This window comes from Acipenser ruthenus, chromosome 56 (genome assembly GCF_902713425.1).
Source record: "Acipenser ruthenus chromosome 56, fAciRut3.2 maternal haplotype, whole genome shotgun sequence".
Classification (NCBI taxonomy): Eukaryota; Metazoa; Chordata; class Actinopteri; order Acipenseriformes; family Acipenseridae; genus Acipenser; species Acipenser ruthenus.
Genome location: NC_081244.1, coordinates 4149732 through 4170317, shown reverse-complemented (window position 1 = coordinate 4170317; position 20586 = coordinate 4149732). Strand labels below are relative to the sequence as shown.

Below are 20586 nucleotides of genomic sequence, written 5' to 3'. Positions count from 1 at the left end.
TACAACATTAAGGCTCCATTCGGGGAGAACAGTCCTCTTAGGAGGGCGTAATTGCCGAGCGCCTTTAAGAAAACGGGTAACCAAAAAATGCACGCCCGGAGACATTGAATCTACAGGGGCATGGCAAGCAGAGATAGCTGCTAAACCTTCAAGGTGGACGGTGACCTACCAGCATCAAGCAGTTCTTGCAGAAACTGTAAGATGACTGGCATAGGGCAAGATATGGGGTCATGGCTTCTAGCCAGACACCAAGCCTGGAAATACCTCCACTTATAGGTATATAAAGACCTAGTGGAGTCTGCCCTAGTGCTCTGCAACGTACCCACAACCGCATCTGATAGCCCTAGGACTAACCAGCGGTCCCTTTCAGGGGCCAGACCCATAGCCGGAACCTGCCCGGTTCCGGGTGCCAAAGAGAGCCTTTCGTCTGACTGAGGCGATCCAAGCGAAGTGGAATCTCCCAGGTCTGGCCGTGCAACAGCTGGCACAGGGTGGAAAACCAAACTCTCCTGGGTCACTTGGGAGCCACTAGGAGAACTGATGCTTTCTCTAACCAGACTTTTTTGAGAAAAGTCAGGAGCAGTGGTATAGGCGGGAAAGCGTACAAAAACACTTTGGGCCATTCGTGTGCTAGGGCGTCTACGCCAGAAAAATTCCCGGATTCATTTTTTTAAAGATAAAAACCAAAAACGGAGATCACTAGTTATGCAATAAGAGTCCTGTTTGTGTTATACTACAGAAATACACAACATGCATGGCATGTGTTGTGTGCATGACTTATTTAAGTGGATTCCCGTATTTTTACATGATTTATGCAGGAGTGATAGAAATATCAATAACAATATTGATGGGACTGTGATGTAACTTAAAAAAGAGGATGGTGAGTAAGTAGATTCAAGAAAATGCACAGAGTCCTTTTCTTCACTCAGTTGTTAGGTTTATTGAAATATGCAGGGAGTCTGGTCCCAGGTACAGGACAAACAGAATACTCGTTCTTACAATTGTTGCATGACATTAAATACCCTTCTGCATAGGTGTCTGTCTCTCTCCTCCTCTTTCTCTGACACTTAACCAATAGAAAAGGTACAACTCATTATCCTGTTACCATATATTTCATTTAGTGTGAGTGTGTGTGTGTGTGTGTGTGTGTGTGTGTATGTGTGTGTGTGTGTGTGTGTGTGTGTGTGATCTAGTGTGAAGACCTCTGAACTCAGTGCATTCTTCAGACCCCTGGTGCCACAAAGGTCCATACATCTGGTTTTTGTCATCTTCCTTGTTCCTATCTCTCCGATTTGCCTGAGACCTTTTGAGTCCAGTGGCATTATCTCTTTTTGGATCTCTCTGAAGTCTTAGAGCCTGGTCTCTTCTGGTCCCCTTGAAGACTAGCTTTATGACCCCCTCATAAACCAGCTGTATATTCTAAGCAAAAACTTGTTTAACTAGTTTTATACCCCAGTGGACTCCCCGAAGGGCAAGCTTCTTTCATGTCAGGGCTGGAGATCAAAGGACTTGTTTGTACAGCCGTGTGCTGCTGGCCAGCCATTTGGGGTAACTTCTCTACCACATCGCCTTCAATCTACTTCTAATGTGCAGTTGTTTAAGTATAGTTAAATATACGTTAACTTGGTGTTTTTCTCAGCTCTCTGCTACCATCCATTGCTCAATGAAGCTGCTACTATTTCTGCTTGCTCTGAGTCAATGCAGTGCAAGTATCTATATACCCAGAGTATATAGCCAGCTTTCATCTATCACAGCAGTGCTTGCATTTTTGGAACTAACAGTTTTTTCTATCCAATGTTAAATCACTTTTCAGAAAAATAACATGAATACAGCTGTCATTCCTCATGCGTAGCAAACTGCTATTCAATACTTGTTCCATGTTTTCCAACAGACTGATTCACCAATAATATAATGACTTTACTGGCAGGGAAATGGCTCTCTTTTAATTGTGGTGCTTTAAAAAGACTGTTGTGTTTGAAGCATTTTAACTCAAATGCTTCTTACACCGTGGGGCTCAATCTGCACTTCAATATAAACTCCTGTCAGCAACGAGCATCTGCAATGCACTCCGTGATAAGAGATTTGCTAATACTGTAATGAACGTGTACAACAGATGAGCTTCCTATTGAAAACAAAAAAATGTTTATTGTGAAATGTGTTTAAGGGTTTTTTCGGGTTATATATATATATATATATATAGAGAGAGAGAGAGAGAGAGAGAGAGAGAGAGAGAGAGAGAGAGAGAGAGAGAGATCTGTGCTGACTGTCTGGCGCATGCGTGGTAGATCCACCTGTCAGTCATGGCAGTGACACGGAGAGGTGGAGAAGAGGGTGTGCTGGCTTTCCCTGTCTGAGTGGCTGAGAAGCAGGGCTTGGGGGATTGCTGACCCTATAAGAGAACGCTCTGTTGTTCCCTCAGCCTGCCCCTCTAAGACAAAAAGAGCCAGCTGGTGGAAGCTCTGCTGCCGGACCGAGCACGGCCAGAGAAGAACGAGCACAACAATAAATTAATTAAACAGAAAAGAAAAGCAATTTTTAGTCCCAGGGAAAAACTTGGCAGAACCCCGAACAGTCTCCAAGGGTTCAGGGAATGGGGATAGCGATGGTTGGGGTAACGCTGTCGAGTGCAGCACCTTTATTTTGTAGTTTTATTACTGTGTTTTATTTTCCCTTGTTTCTTTCGCCTTTAGTTTTCATTATTATTCTGAGCACCTGCATGTGCGCTACGACCTGCCAACCTTTTTACCATTGCTGGTATTAGGTTGTGCTCTGGAGCAGTACCACAGTGCCACCTGGTGGCAAAAATAAATCAGTGCGCCTGAGCGGCGTTACAAATAAAGTTCTCTCCTCCATGTCAGTGAATTGCCCACCACCCTTCCACGGCCACTCAAGAACATTAATTCTCTTCTTGTTCAACCACTCCAGTGTGGCTTTGGCTTTGTGCTTCGGGTCATTGTCCTGCCGAAATGTGAATTTCCTCCCCAGTTTCAGAGTCTTTGCTGCCTGTACCTTGCACCATCCATTCTCCCCTCTATCCTGACAAGCTTCCCAGTCCCTGCTGAAGAGAAGCATCCCCATAACATGATGCTGCCACCACCATGCTTGACAGTTGGGACGAGGCTTTTTGAGTAATGGCTTCTTTCTTGTCACCCGTCCATACAGGCCAGCTTTGTGTAGGGACTGGCTTACTGTTGATGTGTGAACACTGACTCCCATCTCAGACACCGAACTTTGCAGATCTCTCAAGGTCACTTTTGGCTTCAGAGTGACATTCTGAACCAGTTTCCTGCTTGCCCGGCTGCTCAGTTTGGGAGGGCGACCTGATCTGGGTAGTGTCTGGGTGTTATGATGCATTTCCCACTTCTTAATGATGGACTTCACTGTGCTGAGAGGGAAATGTTCTTGTACCCTTCTCCTGCTCTGTGCCTCTCTACCACTTCATCCCTGACTTGTTTCGAAAGCTCCTTGGTCTTCATGGTTGCTTTGTTGGATCACTATGTGAGTTACAGCTTGAAAGTCTTCATATACCTGAGGGAAATTATCTACAAGTTAAACCACTTTGAGTACACACAGGCTGAAACCATTTCACTAATTTTGTGAGCTTTCAAACAAATCATTTGCACCTGAGCTGATTTAGGGCTGCAGTAGCAATGGGGTTGAATACTTATGCAACTGAGATGAATCTGTTTTTCTCTGTAAATCTTACTTTATATTCTATATGCATTTTTTAACTTTGTCAATGTGGAGTAGTTTGTGTAGATTCTGCATGTAAAGTCTACTTTGAAAGCGTCTTGGAATACGCTCAGGTTTCAACAAAATGTGAAAACTTTGCAGGGGGGTGAATACTTCTGCAAACCACTGTATGTACAGATAGATAGATAGATAGATAGATAGATAGATAGATAGATAGATAGATAGATAGATAGATATCAAAAATAATAAAGTAATGTAGTTACACAAACATTTGAATAATTGATAAAAAACAAATTAATGATATCAGGACTTTTTGGACTACAAGTCCTTCTTCAGCTTCTTCAGCTTCAGATAAGTGCCCAGGTAAAGAGAAGATTGAGAAAATAAGCACTGGGTGCAATATTGAGCATATAGGATACTGCAGTGAAAACTGTCATGTATAAAGAACTACAGCTCCCATCATGCCGCACTGGTGCTGAGGCATGCTGGGAGCTGTAGTTTAATTCCGCTAGTTCAACACTGAGTCCTGCGTCTCCTTCTCTCTCCAGGTGATCTACCTGCACGCTAACAATATCAGCCAGGTGGGAGTGAATGATTTCTGCCCTCAAGGCTTCGGTGTGAAGAGAGCTTTCTACAACGGCATCAGCCTCTTCAGCAACCCTGTCAACTACTGGGAAGTGCAGCCTGCCGCCTTCCGCTGTGTCACCGACAGACTGGCTATACAGTTCGGAAACTACAAGAAGTAAAGCGAGAGGAGAGGGAGAGGGGGAGAGGAGAGGAGGGAGAAAACACAAGCATTTTCTGTTTTTTGTTTTCATTTTATTGCATAATGTTAGCGTTGTATGTTGGTGTATATTAGTGATGGATGACACCTGAAAGTTTTCAAAGTCTCCTAGCTTGTACTTCCTGAGGTCACTTTCATCCCAACATCGAAAAACAACATTTATTTAAAACAATGAGACTGGCATTTGTGATCCAGGTTGGAAATGAAAGTTTGTGAATCTCTTGGGAGTGTCGCCTCACAGACTGGAAGTGAAGGCTGATGGGATATGTATTTTTTTTATTTTTATATATAAAGAACTACAGCTCCCAGGTTATAGTATTTTCATTTGATATACCAAGTAGGAGGCAGGGGGTAGGGAACTGAGACTAGATCAGGGAGCATCTAATAAACCGGGCTCATCCATCACTGATAGACCCCCACACACCTCTACCCCCTCCCTACCAGACAACTTTATTCTCCAGTGGTTCTTTATTTTGAGTTTATACCCATTTTTTTCCCCAAAAAATCTAAAAAAAGTTACCCTTTTTTCACCCACAATTTGGGCTCAAGTTCTGATTCATTCTTATTTACCCACCCTTAAACAGCATCTTTTTTTTTTTTTTTTTTTTTTTTTACCAATTTTTATTTGACCAATTCTTTTCCAGACTCAATTTTAAGGCAATTCCACATAAATAGAACATTAAATGGACCTAATTTAGCTGTAAGCCTATATTCAATGTAAGAATCAATTTATATTAGAAATATTGACAGTTATTAGCAGTTCTTCAAGCTTGAAGTTCTAAAGTATTTATGAGCTCTTAAACTATAACTGTGTGTCTTGTCTACTGATATAGGAATATACGTCATAAGATCAATATTTATCTTAAAAACTAAATATTTCCACCTATTTGGACCCTGTTTTTCATTCAATTTAAGATAAAAACACCCAAATGAAGAGTCGCATCTTTAGTGTAAAGAATAGGTTGTTTTATTTTTGTTTTGTCTTATTGTTCTTGTTTTTTGTCATTTCTAAAGAATAAAAAAAAATGCTTTATTGGTATATATGCGTTGTAAAATTAGTGAACGCTAAAGTTAAATGTGTTATTAAAAATGTATTATTAAAAAAAGATATGGAGAGGCATGTGTAAGGTGTGTAAGATGAAGAGAGTTTCTGAATTAAAATTAAAGATACAAAACCTGCCATAGCACTGTCAATAGGGTGAACACCATGGGACTGATTCACCTGCCACAGCACATTCGGTAGCACACCACGGGACTGATTCACCTGCCACAGCACTGTCAATAGCACACCACGGGACTGATTCACCTGCCACAGCACTGTCAATAGCACACCATGGGACTGATTCACCTGCTACAGCACTGTCAATAGCACACCATGGGACTGATTCACCTGCCACAGCACTGTCAATAGGGTGAACACCATGGGACTGATTCACCTGCCACAGCACTGTCAATAGCACACCATGGGACTGATTCACCTGCCACAGCACTGTCAATAGCACAGAATGGGACTGATTCACCTGCTATAGCACTGTCAATAACACACCATGGGACTGATTCACCTGCTATAGCAGTGTCAATAACACACCATGGGACTGATTCACCTGCCATAGCACTGTCAATAGCACAGAATGGGACTGATTCACCTGCTATAGCACTGTCAATAACACACCATGGGACTGATTCACCTGCCACAGCACTGTCAATAGCACACCATGGGATTGATTCACCTGCCACAGCACTGTCAATAGCACACCATTGGACTGATTCACCTGCCACAACACTGTCAATAGGGTGACAGTGGGACTGATTAACCTGCCATAGCACTGTCAATAGGGTGAACACCATGGGACTGATTCACCTGCCACAGCACTGTCAATAGGGTGTACACCATGAGACTGATTCACCTGCCATAGCACTGTCAATAGGGTGTACACCATGAGACTGATTCACCTGCCATAGCACTGTCAATAGGGTGTACACCATGAGACTGATTCACCTGCCACAGCACTGTCAATAGGGTGTACACCATGGGGCTGATTCTCGTACAGTTTACTGTATTTTGTGTTCAGTCCACCGCCCTGGTTCATTATTATTATTATTATTATTATTATTATTATGTATTTATTTCTTATTTATTTCTTAGCACACGGCCTTATCCAGGGCGACTTACAATTGTTAAAATATATCACATTATTTTTACATACAATTACCCATTTATACAGTTGGGTTTTTACTGGAGCAATCTAGGTAAAGTTCCTTGCTCAAGGGTACAGCAGCAGTGTCCCCCACCTGGGATTGAACCCACGACCCTCCGGTCAAGAGTCCAGAGCCCTAACCACTACTCCACACTGCTGCCCTACCTAGTTTACTCTTTACAGATAAACCTGAAATTTATATTTTTAAGTCAAATTAAACACCCAAATTATGTTATTTCAGTTTTTATCCCTAATTCTATGTGCATATTTTTTAAAAGAGGGGACATGATTATGTTAATACATCTAATAAGAGGTTAGAGAATAGATTTTATAGATAATTAGTACTCCTTTAAAGGGTGCAGTAATGTTAATAAAGCTATATATTCAAACCTCCACATGCTTGTCCAGCACACAGACAGTTAAAAGCCTGTTTCTAGAGGAGTACCGTGGAGCTCCATTAGCTGCAACAGTCCTGTTCAGTTTGATACTACAGTACAATTCCTTCTTGGTGTCTGTGTTAGTTTACTACATTCTTCCAGTCTAATTTCATCAAAGCTGCAGACAGGGATTTTGTGGCAGGGTTTTAACTTTCCGACTTTCTGGATGTAGAGTCAAGCATCCTGAGGGGTCATGCATTGCCAGTATCACTCACAGCTTTGTCATATTTATTTATTTATTTTTCATTTTGGCATAAAATATCCTCTGTAACCAGGTACACGAATCTCTAATAATGTAATTAATACAGAACATATATTTACAAAATTACATTCAAATGAGCTCTATAACTTTATTTTCCAATAATGATCACTGATCAGTGCAACCGTTCAATAATGATCTCTATTGAACACTACTGGTCTGTTTCAGCGATCTCGCATTATTTAAGCGATGGTATTAACATACAAGAAGACAAATGCAAAATAAAGTTGTGAATAGCGAAATTACAAATTAAGAACGTTTCTTCACACCGGTGGAATTGAAAATGCCAGCCCTCGTCTGCGGCTCCCTCACTCCGTGCTGAGCGCGTTTTTTTAAATCTCTCTTTGATCAAACCGCTTCAAACAGACCCACAGAGACCTGTTCAATACCCGGGACAAATATAGTTTTGGGTACTCACACCATTCAAATATGCTGTTGTATTTTATTTGATCGTTTTATTATTTTTTCCAAAGCAACGATAGAGCTTGTTTCATTAATGCATAGCATGCTAGTACTGTGAGGACAGGAGCAGACCTATGTCTTTCTCTTGCGTTCAGCGCCTCACATTTCTTTGTATCAGAGAGTGTGTATCATCAAATGCTTGTATTCGATTGCAATGCCATCACATTAAGATTAACTATGCTGTTTAATTATCAATATTTAATTACATCTTATAAAAAAAATCACGTCCACGCTGCTGTGTTTTTTTCACTCCACGCGAGTTCGGCCAGTAAGCCCACTCGAGGGCAGCAGCTCTGACTCTCGATTGGTGGGTGGATATTAGCTTCTGACGATGTTTTTGTAGGATATTTTTGTTTATTTGTACAAAAGATCCGCGATGTGGGGAAATTGCTCCTCCAGTGCAGCAGATGGCGCTTTATTATTCCGGCTCTCGACAGTCGTGGGGAGGCTATGCCACTCTGGCAGCGCTGAGGAGTTTATAGTAGGGACGGAAAGTGGGCGTTAACTCACAAAATAACTTAACAATAAACAGGGGGATACATTAAATAAATAAATAAATACAAAATAGAGAGACTGTACCTCTGGTTTAAAAACTACGGAAGGGAACTGAAAATATTTCGGAAAGTTACGTCGAAATATGATTTTGCAACTGTTGTGTGGAGCTGCATTTGTGCCATATAGAAATGTGAGAAACATCATCATGTGTCCATCTCTGTGTGCGGTTATCACATAGACTATATTGTTCTTATACAGTTCTACGGTTATGCCCCCATATGTGAACACGGTTTATATTTTCTACACTCTTAAGGATAGTTCATACACTACAGGGTGGGCCGTTACCCGCTGATACTCACTCATGTGTGTTTGTGGGTTGCAGTTTGAGCGCCCTATGAGATATCTGGATACAAACAACCCCATTATAAAGCTAATTTGATACGAATCTTGACCATCAAGATAATAGATCCTTGGACTGTTTTTTTTAAAAAACAGATAGCGAAAATGACATGCTTAAAGTGGAGACTTTTTACAACCTTTATTTTAGAGCACAAATTGCCGTTGCAGATCATGTAGGCCCACTTGTGAAAGCGGCTTTTCCTGAGTAAAATTGCTTCCAAGTATGGCTGTTTGAGGACCAAAACGACAGCAATCCTTGAAACTTTTGAGCATCTGTTTCAGCTACTGAACAGTAATTTCTTTGCCCTTGCAACAGGCGGCAGCAGTGACATGGACACTCAGTTGTACCCAGTTATAATATGCTACTTCAGTGAAGAAATTGTTGTAATTCAACTGCTTGCTTTGCCATCTTGCGAGGATATAGCAGCAACATGAGAACATATCTTTGACCGTGAATACAGTATTACAGTCATTTGGAATACCATGGGGAAAAATTGCATTGCATTTGGAGCAGATTATGCACCCAGCATCACAGGTGCATTAAGGTGTAGGTGCCTGTGTGAAAATGGAGAAGAAATCTGTCCATGTTCAGGGTTGTCCCAGTCATTCACATTGTGGCACAGTCGGCTGCAAACAGATTGCCAGCACGGATTGATGCGCTCCTTTTATAGACATATACTACTACCTGGACAAAAGTGGCAAACAGCACACATGTGAACACCAGGTGTGTGCTTAGGAATACCTTTATATATAAAACATATGAACTTTTTATTATTTATATGAAAAGTATTATAAGCACAAGTAATATTTTTTAAAGCTAGTTGTAGAATGACAGTGATCTCATAAAAAAGGCTATACAGCGCTGTCCCTTTCGGTTTCATACATGTATATTTAGAAATCATTGTAATCGCAGTCATGTCTTGTTGATTTAGGCAACAATCTATCAAACCATATTAGTCAAATACTTAAAAAAAAAATACATTAATCAGCAGCTCAACTACTACACACAGATTGTATTTTGACACTAATGTTAATTTTCCTATTGTTCCAAAAATTATTGTAGGTGGCTTAGTCTAGGCAAGTGGAATTCTGCAAAGTAAACAACGGCATATGCGATCCTTTCATTATATATTCATTTTTAACACAGAGTTTTTGGTATGATGGTCATTAGTGAACGGGCAATGTATTTGTTATGCATTTCATCAGGTCCCAGCAAGGTAGTTCATAAACCCAAGCTGCCACAAATGATGTGTCTGCCACATCATTTCCCTTCCGGGTTGATGAGTTAATGTGCTGAAGCTCCGCCCCTTTTCTAAATGACTGACTTCCTTTTAACCCTAGGAACTAAGTGTCAGGCCAAGCAGTCCAGGGTACTCTGTTCCTGTTAGCGCCCTCACGGGTCAGGAGGGAGATTTACCACCAAGAATCATTGTCTTTCTGTCACAATCGTATAGAAACTTTAGAATCTAATAGGATTTAAAAGGATGTCCTATAATTATCAAGAGGATGTGTGTGGTCTCGCAGGATTTGTGATGACGAAAACTATTTACAAAATCATGTTCACAAAGAGGCGCTCACGCATCAAAAGTTACCGTGTCATGTTGTATGCGTTGTAAAGGTATGTATAAGTTACATTTTAAGCTGGTTATGTTATAACTATAGCTGGTGGAACCTGTGAAAAGTTAATAATGTGTAAAATCGATGTTAGTAAATTACTCACAACTCGTGCAACTCAGCCGTGGTCATTATATTTGCCACGGAATACATTCCAAGTAGTGTTTTGAGAATTTGTCCCAACCCTAGTTCAGATACCATGTGCCTTGCCCTGATGGCTTCCGTGAGTTACTTGAATGAAGTAGGGTTGAACTTTTGCCCCACTGTTTCCATTCTCAATCTGTTTTTTAAGAACAAAAGAAAGTTTGTAAATGAGAGGAGGCCATTCAGCCCATCAGTGTTCGTCTGGTATCCTAGTAGCTGGTTGATCTCAGAACTTTGACAAGTCGGGTCTTAAAAGATCCCAGTGATTCAACAACATGACTGGGTAACCCATTCAATCCCCTCACCACTCTCTGTGTGAAGAAGAGTCTCCTTCAACAACATGACTAGGTAACCCATTCCATCCCCTCACCACTCCCTGTGTGAAGAAGTCTCTTTCAACAACATGACTAGGTAACCCATTCCATCCCCTCACCACTCTCTGTGTGAAGAAGTGTCTCCTTCAACAACATGACTAGGTAACCCATTCCATCCCCTCACCACTCTCTGTGTGAAGAAGTGTCTCCTTCAACAACATGACTAGGTAACCCATTCCATCCCCTCACCACTCTCTGTGTAAAAAAGTGTCTCCTTCAGCAGCATGACTAGGTAACCCATTTCAACCCCTCACCACTCTCTGTGTGAAGAAGTGTCTCCTTCAACAACATGACTAGGTAACCCATTCCATCCCCTCACCACTCTCTGTGTGAAGAAGTGTCTCCTTCAGCAATATGACTAGGTAACCCATTCCATCCCCTCACCACTCTCTGTGTGAAGAAGTGTCTCCTTCAACAACATGACTAGGTAACCCATTCCATCCCCTCACCACTCTCTGTGTGAAGAAGAGTCTCCTTCAACAACATGACTAGGTAACCCATTCCATCCCCTCACCACTCTGTGTAAAGAAGTGTCTCCTTTCCTCTGTCCTAAGAATATCTCCACTTACTTTCCAGCTGTGTTCTCTGGTCCTGGTTTCTGTATTGCACTTAATGTAGTGATTTGAGTTAACTATGTCAGCGCCTTTTAAGATTGTGACTGAGTTGAGTTGTGCTGTTTCTTTGGTTTGTGCTGCAGTTCAGTGTCTGCCCTGCCCTACTCTTCCCTTCTCCTGCCTGGTGAGGACCTGCTTTGATGGAGAGCTGTGTGGGGCTGGCTCTGAGGAAGCCCAGGCTGGACGCTGAACCAGGACCAGAACCAGATCCAGACACCAGAACCCACTTCAGAGTGTGTCGGTTCATCATGGAGACTGGTGAGAGGGGGTATCATACTGCACACACCCAGTCACAATACACAGGGGTGATAAGACTCCTATTGCATAGGAGTTTCACCCATTCCAGATTTTACTACAAGCTTCATTATTCACAGTGTGTATAGGTAAGAAGCTCTGATGTGTTCTATTATTACCCTCATAGTAAAACCAGGAATGGACAAACGGCTATGCAATGGGAGTCTGTTTTCATCCCAATACATTCAAGAGCAGCATCACAGCACTCTTACCTGTCCTACTTTTTTTTTAGATTGACTTTTTCTCTTCATTTCCTGAGGATACAAAATGTGATCTCAGAAGGGCTGTAAAAATGTCTTCAGTACAGCTGGTAGACCGGAGTGTTACCCAGTGTATCACTGTTCTAGCTCCCTCTCTTGGATTCAATTACTATGGTCTTTAGGGCAGCAGTGTGGAGTAGTGGTTAGGGCTCTGGACTCTTGACCGGAGGGTTGTGGGTTCAATCCCCAGTGGGGGACACTGCTGTTCTACACTTGAGAAAGGTACTTTACCCAGATTGCTCCAGTAAAACCCAACTGTATAAATGGGTAATTGTATGTAAAATAATGTGATATCTGTATAATGTGAAATAATGTATAATGTGATATCTTGTAACAATTGTAAGTCGCCCTGGATAAGGGCGTCTGCTAAGAAATTAATAATAATAATAATAATAATACTGGCATGACAAGTCATCTTTCAGAATGGTTAAAGAAGAATAAAATCAAGGTTCTAGAATGGCCTAGTCAACTTGAAGGCGGCTGTGCACAAGATAAGTCTTTGGAATTTGAATGAACTGGAACAATTCTGCGTTGAAGAATGGTCAAAAATCACTAAAGCATCATGCCAAAAGCTGATTGACAAATATCCTAATCATTTAAAAGAGGTTATTATTTCTAAAGGTGCCTCAACAAGCTATTAATTTCATTTTCCTTGTCAGGGTATGAATACTTTTTGAATTAGCATTTTTGGAGTTTTGCAAAAAATTGGCTGAAATAAATAATTGTAGCTTTTTTTTTTAAATCATCCACAAAAGCAAAACTTTTGCTACAAAAGATTTTTCCTATAATTTGTTTTTGAGAAATTTCTAGAAATTATACATTTCCATTGGGGTATGTAAACTTTTGACTACAGCTGTCTGTGTTTATGTGTGTGTGTATATATACTCTCATCAAGTGAAAAACATAAGAACATAAGAAAGTTTCCAAACGAGAGGAGTCCATTCAGCCCATCTTGCTCGTTTGGTTGTTAGTAGCTTATTGATCCCAGAATCTTATCAAGCAGCTTCTTGAAGGATCCCAGGGTGTCAGCTTCAACAACATTACTGGGGAGTTGGTTCCAGACCCTCACAATTCTCTGTGTAAAAACGTGCCTCCTGTTTTCTGTCCTGAAAGTCCCTTTATATAACCTCCATTTGTGACCCCTGGTCCTTGTTTCTTTTTTCAGGTCGAAAAAGTCCCTTGGGTCGTGTCACAAAGACGGCCAGAGTGGGTGGCGTCAGACCAGAGAGGAATACACAGACAGAGACGGTGGTGATGAGGAGCTGAGTGCAATGGCTGCACTCAGCGTTTATTTAACAAATAAAAGGGTTTAACAGTACAAAAAACAGGACACGGCACTTGACGCCAAAAGAAACATATAAACAAAACGGACTAAACAGTGAACAGACAAACGGACAAACACGGTGAGCAGATAACACTAATTACTTTACTTTAGACTTTCTTTTCTCCTTCTCTCTCTCCCGTTCTCCACTCACCGAACACCAACCACCAGTGACTAAAACGTGCATCTATATATACTGTTGTGCTGGGATTCAATTACTAATTATTTACTCACTTGAATCCCAGCACGTGAATTCATTACGTGCAACACATTATACACATTTTATCTGCACGTGAAGTGATGTGCCATCCTCGTGCCTAAATATAATTATACACTTTAAACACACGTGAAACACAGACCCGTTTATATCCCGTGTACCAATCTATACACCAACATTAACATACGCACGCACGCAACATACAACACATAACACAAATGCACACAGGGGCGGGGCGCTTTGCCACAGGTCGACATTGTCAATACCTTTTAGGATTTTGAATGCTTGAATCAGATCGCCGCGTAGTCTTCTTTGTTCAAGACTGAGTGTCTGCCTAGTTCTGAATGCTGTCTGGATCATTTTGAATGACCTTTGCTGCTGCAACAGTGTTTGCCACTCCTCCTATTTTTAAAACAAAAGTTAATACAATATTTTTTATTGAATGAACATAAAAGCAATCAATTAAATTTATAAGATATACGTCATTGATTCATTATTTATGTATTTATTATTTATGCAGGAAGTCAACCCATTGAGACCGTGGTGTCATTTGCAAGGGAATCGTGTTAAGCAATGTAGGAGGATAGTGACCCCAAACATTAAACTTCAAGCGAGTTTGAAATAACGTTTGTAATGTTCTCACCTTGTTTTTAGAAAATACAGTTTTAGAGGAAAAAAAAACATAATTAAAAAGTGATTGTTTTATTGTTTATTCTATTAAATGTAAGGCTTCTGTTTTTCGGGTTTTTTACTTTCCAAAATGCTTCAGTGTTTTTTTTGTGTGTGTGTCAAAACATGTACAGTAACTCGACAGTACTTGCACACTTAAGTTGTACCTTCTTTCCTTTGCTGTCTTCCACAACGAAATCAACAGCTGCAGTCTCTCCCTGACACCCCCTCTTGAGAGCACTTGATATTTAGTGCCATAGATATCGCTGCCCAATGTCTAATTTCTTGGGGGCAGAGTTGTAAGAGCCAGGCTGAGTAGGCGAATGTGTGAAGCGCTCTCTCTGTGTTCAGGACTCTTGTAGAGCCAGGCTGAGCATGCTTCTGCTTTGAATTTTTACTGATATTTTGTTTTAAAAAAAAACAACAAAGGTGCTAAAGTATAAAAACTCTATCTGGCCGGGAAAGTGGAGGAGCAGCACCTGAGAACCAGAGACATCATCAACGTGTGCCACAGGTAACGGTGACCTCATCAGTGATAACATACATATAGACAAGCCATTCAGAGACATCATCAACATGTGCCACAGGTAGGGGTGACCTCATCAGTGTTAACATACATATAGTGTTTACATACATATTTTAATGAAAGTTGGGTAAGTGGTATGGAAGACCTAGCTGTCATTGGGTATCACATTTTCCATATATCTGGAAAAACAAATTGTTATTACATTTGTTTACATTCATTGGTTATTCAAGCTACAGAAACATCACAATTATTGCAAACCGTTCTTCTAGTCGAATAATGGTAGTCACCTAACTTGCAGTCAGAATAGTAATTAGCCATTTCAGACCAGGTCTGGAGAAGGTGTGATCCGTCCATTTCGACCCGAGCGATTCAAGTAAGCGTACTTTCCTCTAAGGTTTTGTACAGTTGCTGCATCTCATTTGTCTCTGAACATGCGCAGTCTTAATCCTGTAGAATTCCACACTGTGTCTGGTTTTAGCTTAATCTATTTCACATTATCTGACATATAATGGACCTATATACTGGAGACCCTTTCCTCCGCTCAGCATTGGACCCCTTCAAGCCCCCTTTAACCAGGTTAACATTGGACCTCTTCCAAATGTATATTGTGATGATGTATATATGCCAAACGTTAATTTGGAGTCTTTAGGACCCTGGGGATTAGGAGATGACACTCCATCTTTGTGAAGCTGAAGTTACCAGGAGGCCATCTTGGTAAAGGCCTCCTATATTGGTTAATTGATTATTCAATTTAGGGTAATGAGAAAATACTAATCAGCTGCGACTGATTAAGTTGGTGAATAAAAATACCACAAGGGGAATGTTCTGGTTGTTGGGGTTGAGACAGAGGACAAAACTGAGTAGCGGAGAGGTGTGTTTGAAAAGAAGGATTATTCTGTTAACGAAACAAAGGTACGGATTCTGACAACGAAACTGCTGGATTGTGATTTGGATTGGTTTAACGGTAGAGTTGATTTAAACAGGGGAACAGGTTTACCCTGCCCTATACAGAGAATACAATATGAAATGTTTATTTGAAACCTTACCATGTTCTGCATTGTATTGTATTGACAGTGGCATGTGCTGTATTGTATTGTATTGTATTGTATTGACAGCGCTGTACAGAGCTGGGTTGTGTTGTATTGTTAGGTACCTGAATCCTGGTTCTGATCCCCTGGAATTGGACTCTCGGTTCTGGGACCTGCGGGACAGTATTGTGCAGTGTGAGCTGCTATTGCTGCGAGTGCTCAACTTCCAGGTGTCCTTCCAGCACCCACACAAGGTGAACTGAGCTGAACAGAGCATCCCTACCCTGCAGAGCCAAGCACAGCATAGCACAGCATAGCACAGCATAGCACAGTATACCCTGCCCCAGCCCAGCCCACTGCAGCACACCCTACCCCAGCACAGCACTGCCCAGCATAGCACAGGATACTCAACTTCACAAGGTAAATAGCCTTTCCAGCATCACCCAGCCCAGACCAGCGTGTGTAGCCAACCTTAGCCGGGTCTCCTTCCAGCAGCCACACTGAGTCTGATGAACCTGCTCTCTCTGTAGTGTATTGTATTGTTTTGTACTGTACTATATTATATTGTATTGTGTGTTTCAGTACCTGCTTCACTACCTGCTCTCTCTGAAGGCTCTGATGAACCGTCATGCCTGGGACCGCACCCCCATCGCCGTGACGACCTGGGCGCTGCTGAGAGACAGTTACCACGGCAGCCTGTGCCACCCGCCCCAGCACGTCGCTGTGGCAGTACTCTACTTGGCACTGCAGACACTTGGGGTGGAGGTTCCTGGAGAGGGAGAGGGAGTGGTGGCAGGTGAGAGGGAGGGAGTGAGGGAGTGGTAAAACAGGAGGGAGTAGTGAACGAGTGTGTGGTGAGGGAGGTGCTCTGGTTTAATTCTGATTTGCTTTTCTGCCCATCTCCTCCTCTGCCTCTCTGCTCTTCTCTTGTCCAGGTGTTGAGTGATGACATCACCAAGCCAGCCATCGATGACATCATTGTTGAGCTTATTCAGATCTACAACATGGACGCCAAGTGCACCTGATAGAGAGAGATTGGGTTTATGGGGAAGCTATTGGAACCAGACTGGGAATATTAATAAACATTCCAGTATGTAAAATGATGGACGGACAGCTATCACTGCAGAAACGGGGGTTCCTCGTCTTTGCAAAAAGGAAAATTGAAGAGGACCCAGTTTTGAAAAATCTAAAGCAGGTGAAAATCGTTGCAAATAATGATTTCCACAGTTTTCCCGAGACAGGGGGATTGGTTAAAGCCCAGGGATAAGTTCAGGTTTTTTTCTCTTTGCGTTGACTTGAAACCATTTCTATTTTGATGTTTCCATTAAATACAACTCAATTATTGGTAACAGAAACATCTACATAATGTAAAATATTGGATAACTTAATAGGTACTGTCATAAATATTTGCGAGCCTTTAATGCATTTTTTGCCTATGAAAAAACACAGCAAACATTTTGGGCAGCAGTGTGGAGTAGTGGTTAGGGCTCTGGACTCTTGACCGGAGGGTCGTGGGTTCAATCCCAGGTGGGGTCAGTGCTGCTGTTCCCTTGAGCAAGGTACTTTACCTAGATTGCTCTATTAAAAACCCAACTGTATACATGGGTGATTGTATGTAAAAATAATGTGATAACTTGTAACAATTGTAAGTCGCCCTGGATAAGGGCGTCTGCTAAGAAATAAATAATAATATCAAATTCCACTAACAATGCATATTTAGTATATTGCAACAGGTCGCCAACATTTCTAGAGTAAAATAGGTTTTATGAGTGATTCGCCAAATATTTTGGTCACAAATATGTATGGCTTTACAGTATTTTCATAAGTAAAAGTGGGTAAAAACTAAAAAACAAATACTGTATTAGCTATTGTAAACCCAGGAATTTTTCAGGTAAAAACTGAAAATACAGGTCCTTGAGGAAACTGGGTTGTGAAGTGTGTGTTACTGATCAATAAAGAACCATAATGTTTATTGGTCTTCATCAAGCGTAATGCTCCACAAACTGCATTGTAATCCGGCAGTGCACTAACATATTAACACACATTCAGTGTCTGTGGTGAGACTGCAGATGCTTCCTGGTATGAAATCACTTCCTGCTCACTCTCAGGTAAGCAAAATGTGACCTACAGCACAGGAAGAAGTTAGATATCGGGAAGAAACAAACCAAAAAGATCAAAACAAGGGCGAATGCCAATGCTGCTTGGTAAGGACTCCTTTACAAGGGGCATACACATGGAAGAATTAATTTTCTTTTGTTCTAATGTGTTGATAGACACACTCTGCAAGTACACCCCCTCTGGTAGCTCCACTGCAGGAGAACACACTTAGTAAATATTTCTTTTTTGGCTTCAGTTGTAGGCAATATTTCACTGCCCAGATCTGCCCACAATATAGTTTTGTATAAATATTAAAAATTCTTTAAAACGTTTCTGACACGTCACCCCTGGGACATATTTAATTTTTGGCTTCACTTGGTATATTTAACAAGAATGTCCTGGTGTCTCTGAATAGACAATAAGCAAGCTATCTGACAAGTGCAGTGGCTCCCAAAGTGATGTCATCCAGTCACTGATGCATATCGGCTGGCTGGGATGTGTGCCTTTCAGTTACTAACACTTCCATTTTTGGTCAGTTGCAAGTAAAGTGTGGAGTAGTGGTTAGGGCTCTGGACTCTTGACCGGAGGGTCATGGGTTCAATCCCAAGTGGGGGACACTGCTGCTGTAACCTTGAGCAAGGTACGCTACCTGGATTGCTCCAGTAAATAAGTGGATAAGGGCGTCTGCTAAGAAATAAATAATAATAGAATTCCCTTCTTTTGACTCCTGTGCTTCAGCTGTTTTTAATGTCCGCTCTGAGCTCACTGGGCACCTGGCCAGCAGGGTTCGATGTAGCGTGATGGGGAGACATAGTCCCTGCCGGTTTTGCTCCCTAACCCATGGCAGCACCAGAGCCAATGCAGTTCTCCCTTTGGAGTCCCCTGCAAAGACCGGCCTACTTCACACAGCCAGGACTCGAACCTGCGCACCGAGCTTCTACCAGACGAGCCACTCGGGGACCCATTTCTGCAATTATTTTAACAATTTTGTATAATTCATAGTGATTTGTAAGCAATTATATTTGATTCAGTGAGAGGATGTAATGAAAGAATGTATAATTATTGTAATGGCTTTACTTACGTTGAGGGCTGTAGACTGAATCGCAGGGAAGCAGACGTCCAAAACTGAAGACCCTACATTGACCACCATTATCTGCATGCTTTTAGCCGACAGCTGTGCAATATTTCCTTCAACTGAATAAATATTCGGCACTTACGACACTCAATCATTTCTACAGCAACTGGAGTGAGAGTTGTAGCTTTTAAACTCTTGTGCTGGGATCGATCTTGCACTCGTTCATTCAAACCCCAAAACCCAAAGACACAGCATTTGAAATCGCGCGACATTGCGAAGCAGTTTAGAACATAAGAACACAAGAAATTCCAGAACTAGAAAAGGCCATTGGGCCCACCCGTGTTCGCTTGCGTTAGTGCCAGTCTGGTCCGTTAGCACTCGGGAGAAATTAAACTTCTGGAAACTGTGGCTAGACAGATCGCCCTTCCCCCAGACGGCTAGCTAAAGGTCTTATTGTAGTCACAAAGAGGGTTATACAGTATTGTTCATGACCGCATCCAGTCTGTTCTTGAAGGATCCGATAGTCTCTGCTTTAACAACTCTGTCCAGCAGCCTGTTCCAATGGTTCACCACCCTTTCTGTGAAAAAGCTCCTTCTCTCTATCAAGAGAGGAGAGCTCTGTGTTGGAGTGACTGTGTGTGAGAAAATGAGTCTCTCTAATGTGTTATTGATGATTGTCATTCCCTCACTCTCTCGTCTCTCCTGTCCTCTCTCTGATGTATTCCCCAAGAAGCTCACTAGTAAGGAGAAAGCGGCTTGGAACAGCTTTGTCGCAGTGGTTCGGGGCTTCCTGGGCAATCACAAGGCCAAAAACTATGTGGAGCTGGTTGAGACTCTGGTGAAGAACTACGGCACAATGGGCTGTAGGATGTCCCTCAAAGTCCATATCCTTGATGCTCATCTTGATAAATTCAAGGAGCACATGGGAGCGTACTCGGAGGAGCAAGGCGAGCGCTTCCACCAGGATATACTGGACTTTGAACGCCGCTACCAAGGACAGTATAACGAGAACATGATGGGAGACTACATTTGGGGGCTGATTCGTGAAAGTGATTTACAGTATAATCGTAAATCTCGAAAAACTACTCACTTCTAAATCTTTTGTAGTCATTTTTGTATTACTTTAGTATAAATACATGTTAATTTGGATTCATTTGTTGTTTTTTTCTGACTTTATGTTAACGAAAAGACACAAATTCGCCCGTTTTCTCATTGGAAATAGGTCAATTTCAAAATATCACTGTCCTGGTCACAAAAGCAAAGTTTGTGGGGAATAATAGCCATTTTCTATACTTTTGAGGCATAAGCAATTAGGAAATAACACTTACTACCCAGGAACAAAAATTGTGTTACATAGTGTTGTCATTCCCACACTCTCAGATTTCAGATTTAACTGCAAGCTAAATGTTGAATCGCCAAGTGTAAAAAAAAAAAAAGATTTAAAAGGGTGCCTGAGTGGTAGTGAATATAGAATAGGGCAGCAGTGTGGAGTAGTGGTTAGGGCTCTGGACTCTTGACCAGAGGGTTGTGGGTTCAATCCCTGGTGGAAGACACTGCTGTTGTACCCTTGAGCAAGGTACTTTACCTAGATTGCTCCAGTAAAAACCCAACTGTATAAATGGGTAA

General features: G+C 41.7%; 1 protein-coding gene and 1 pseudogene across 1 annotated transcript in view; both read left to right on the top strand.

Moving 5' to 3' along the window:
- The window catches only part of LOC117404191 (biglycan-like), a 31802-nt gene extending 26286 nt beyond the window's left edge, over positions 1-5516 (top strand). Inside the window, exon 8 of the mRNA XM_034006973.3 lies at positions 4242-5516. Within this exon, the coding sequence (XP_033862864.3) occupies positions 4242-4439 (198 nt within the window). The 3' untranslated portion in view covers positions 4440-5516. The remainder of the gene's footprint in view (positions 1-4241) is intronic.
- A 6097-nt stretch (positions 5517-11613) lies between these two features.
- Positions 11614-17343, top strand: LOC117404284 (cyclin-Q-like; annotated as a pseudogene).
- The last annotated feature ends 3243 nt before the right edge of the window (positions 17344-20586 follow it).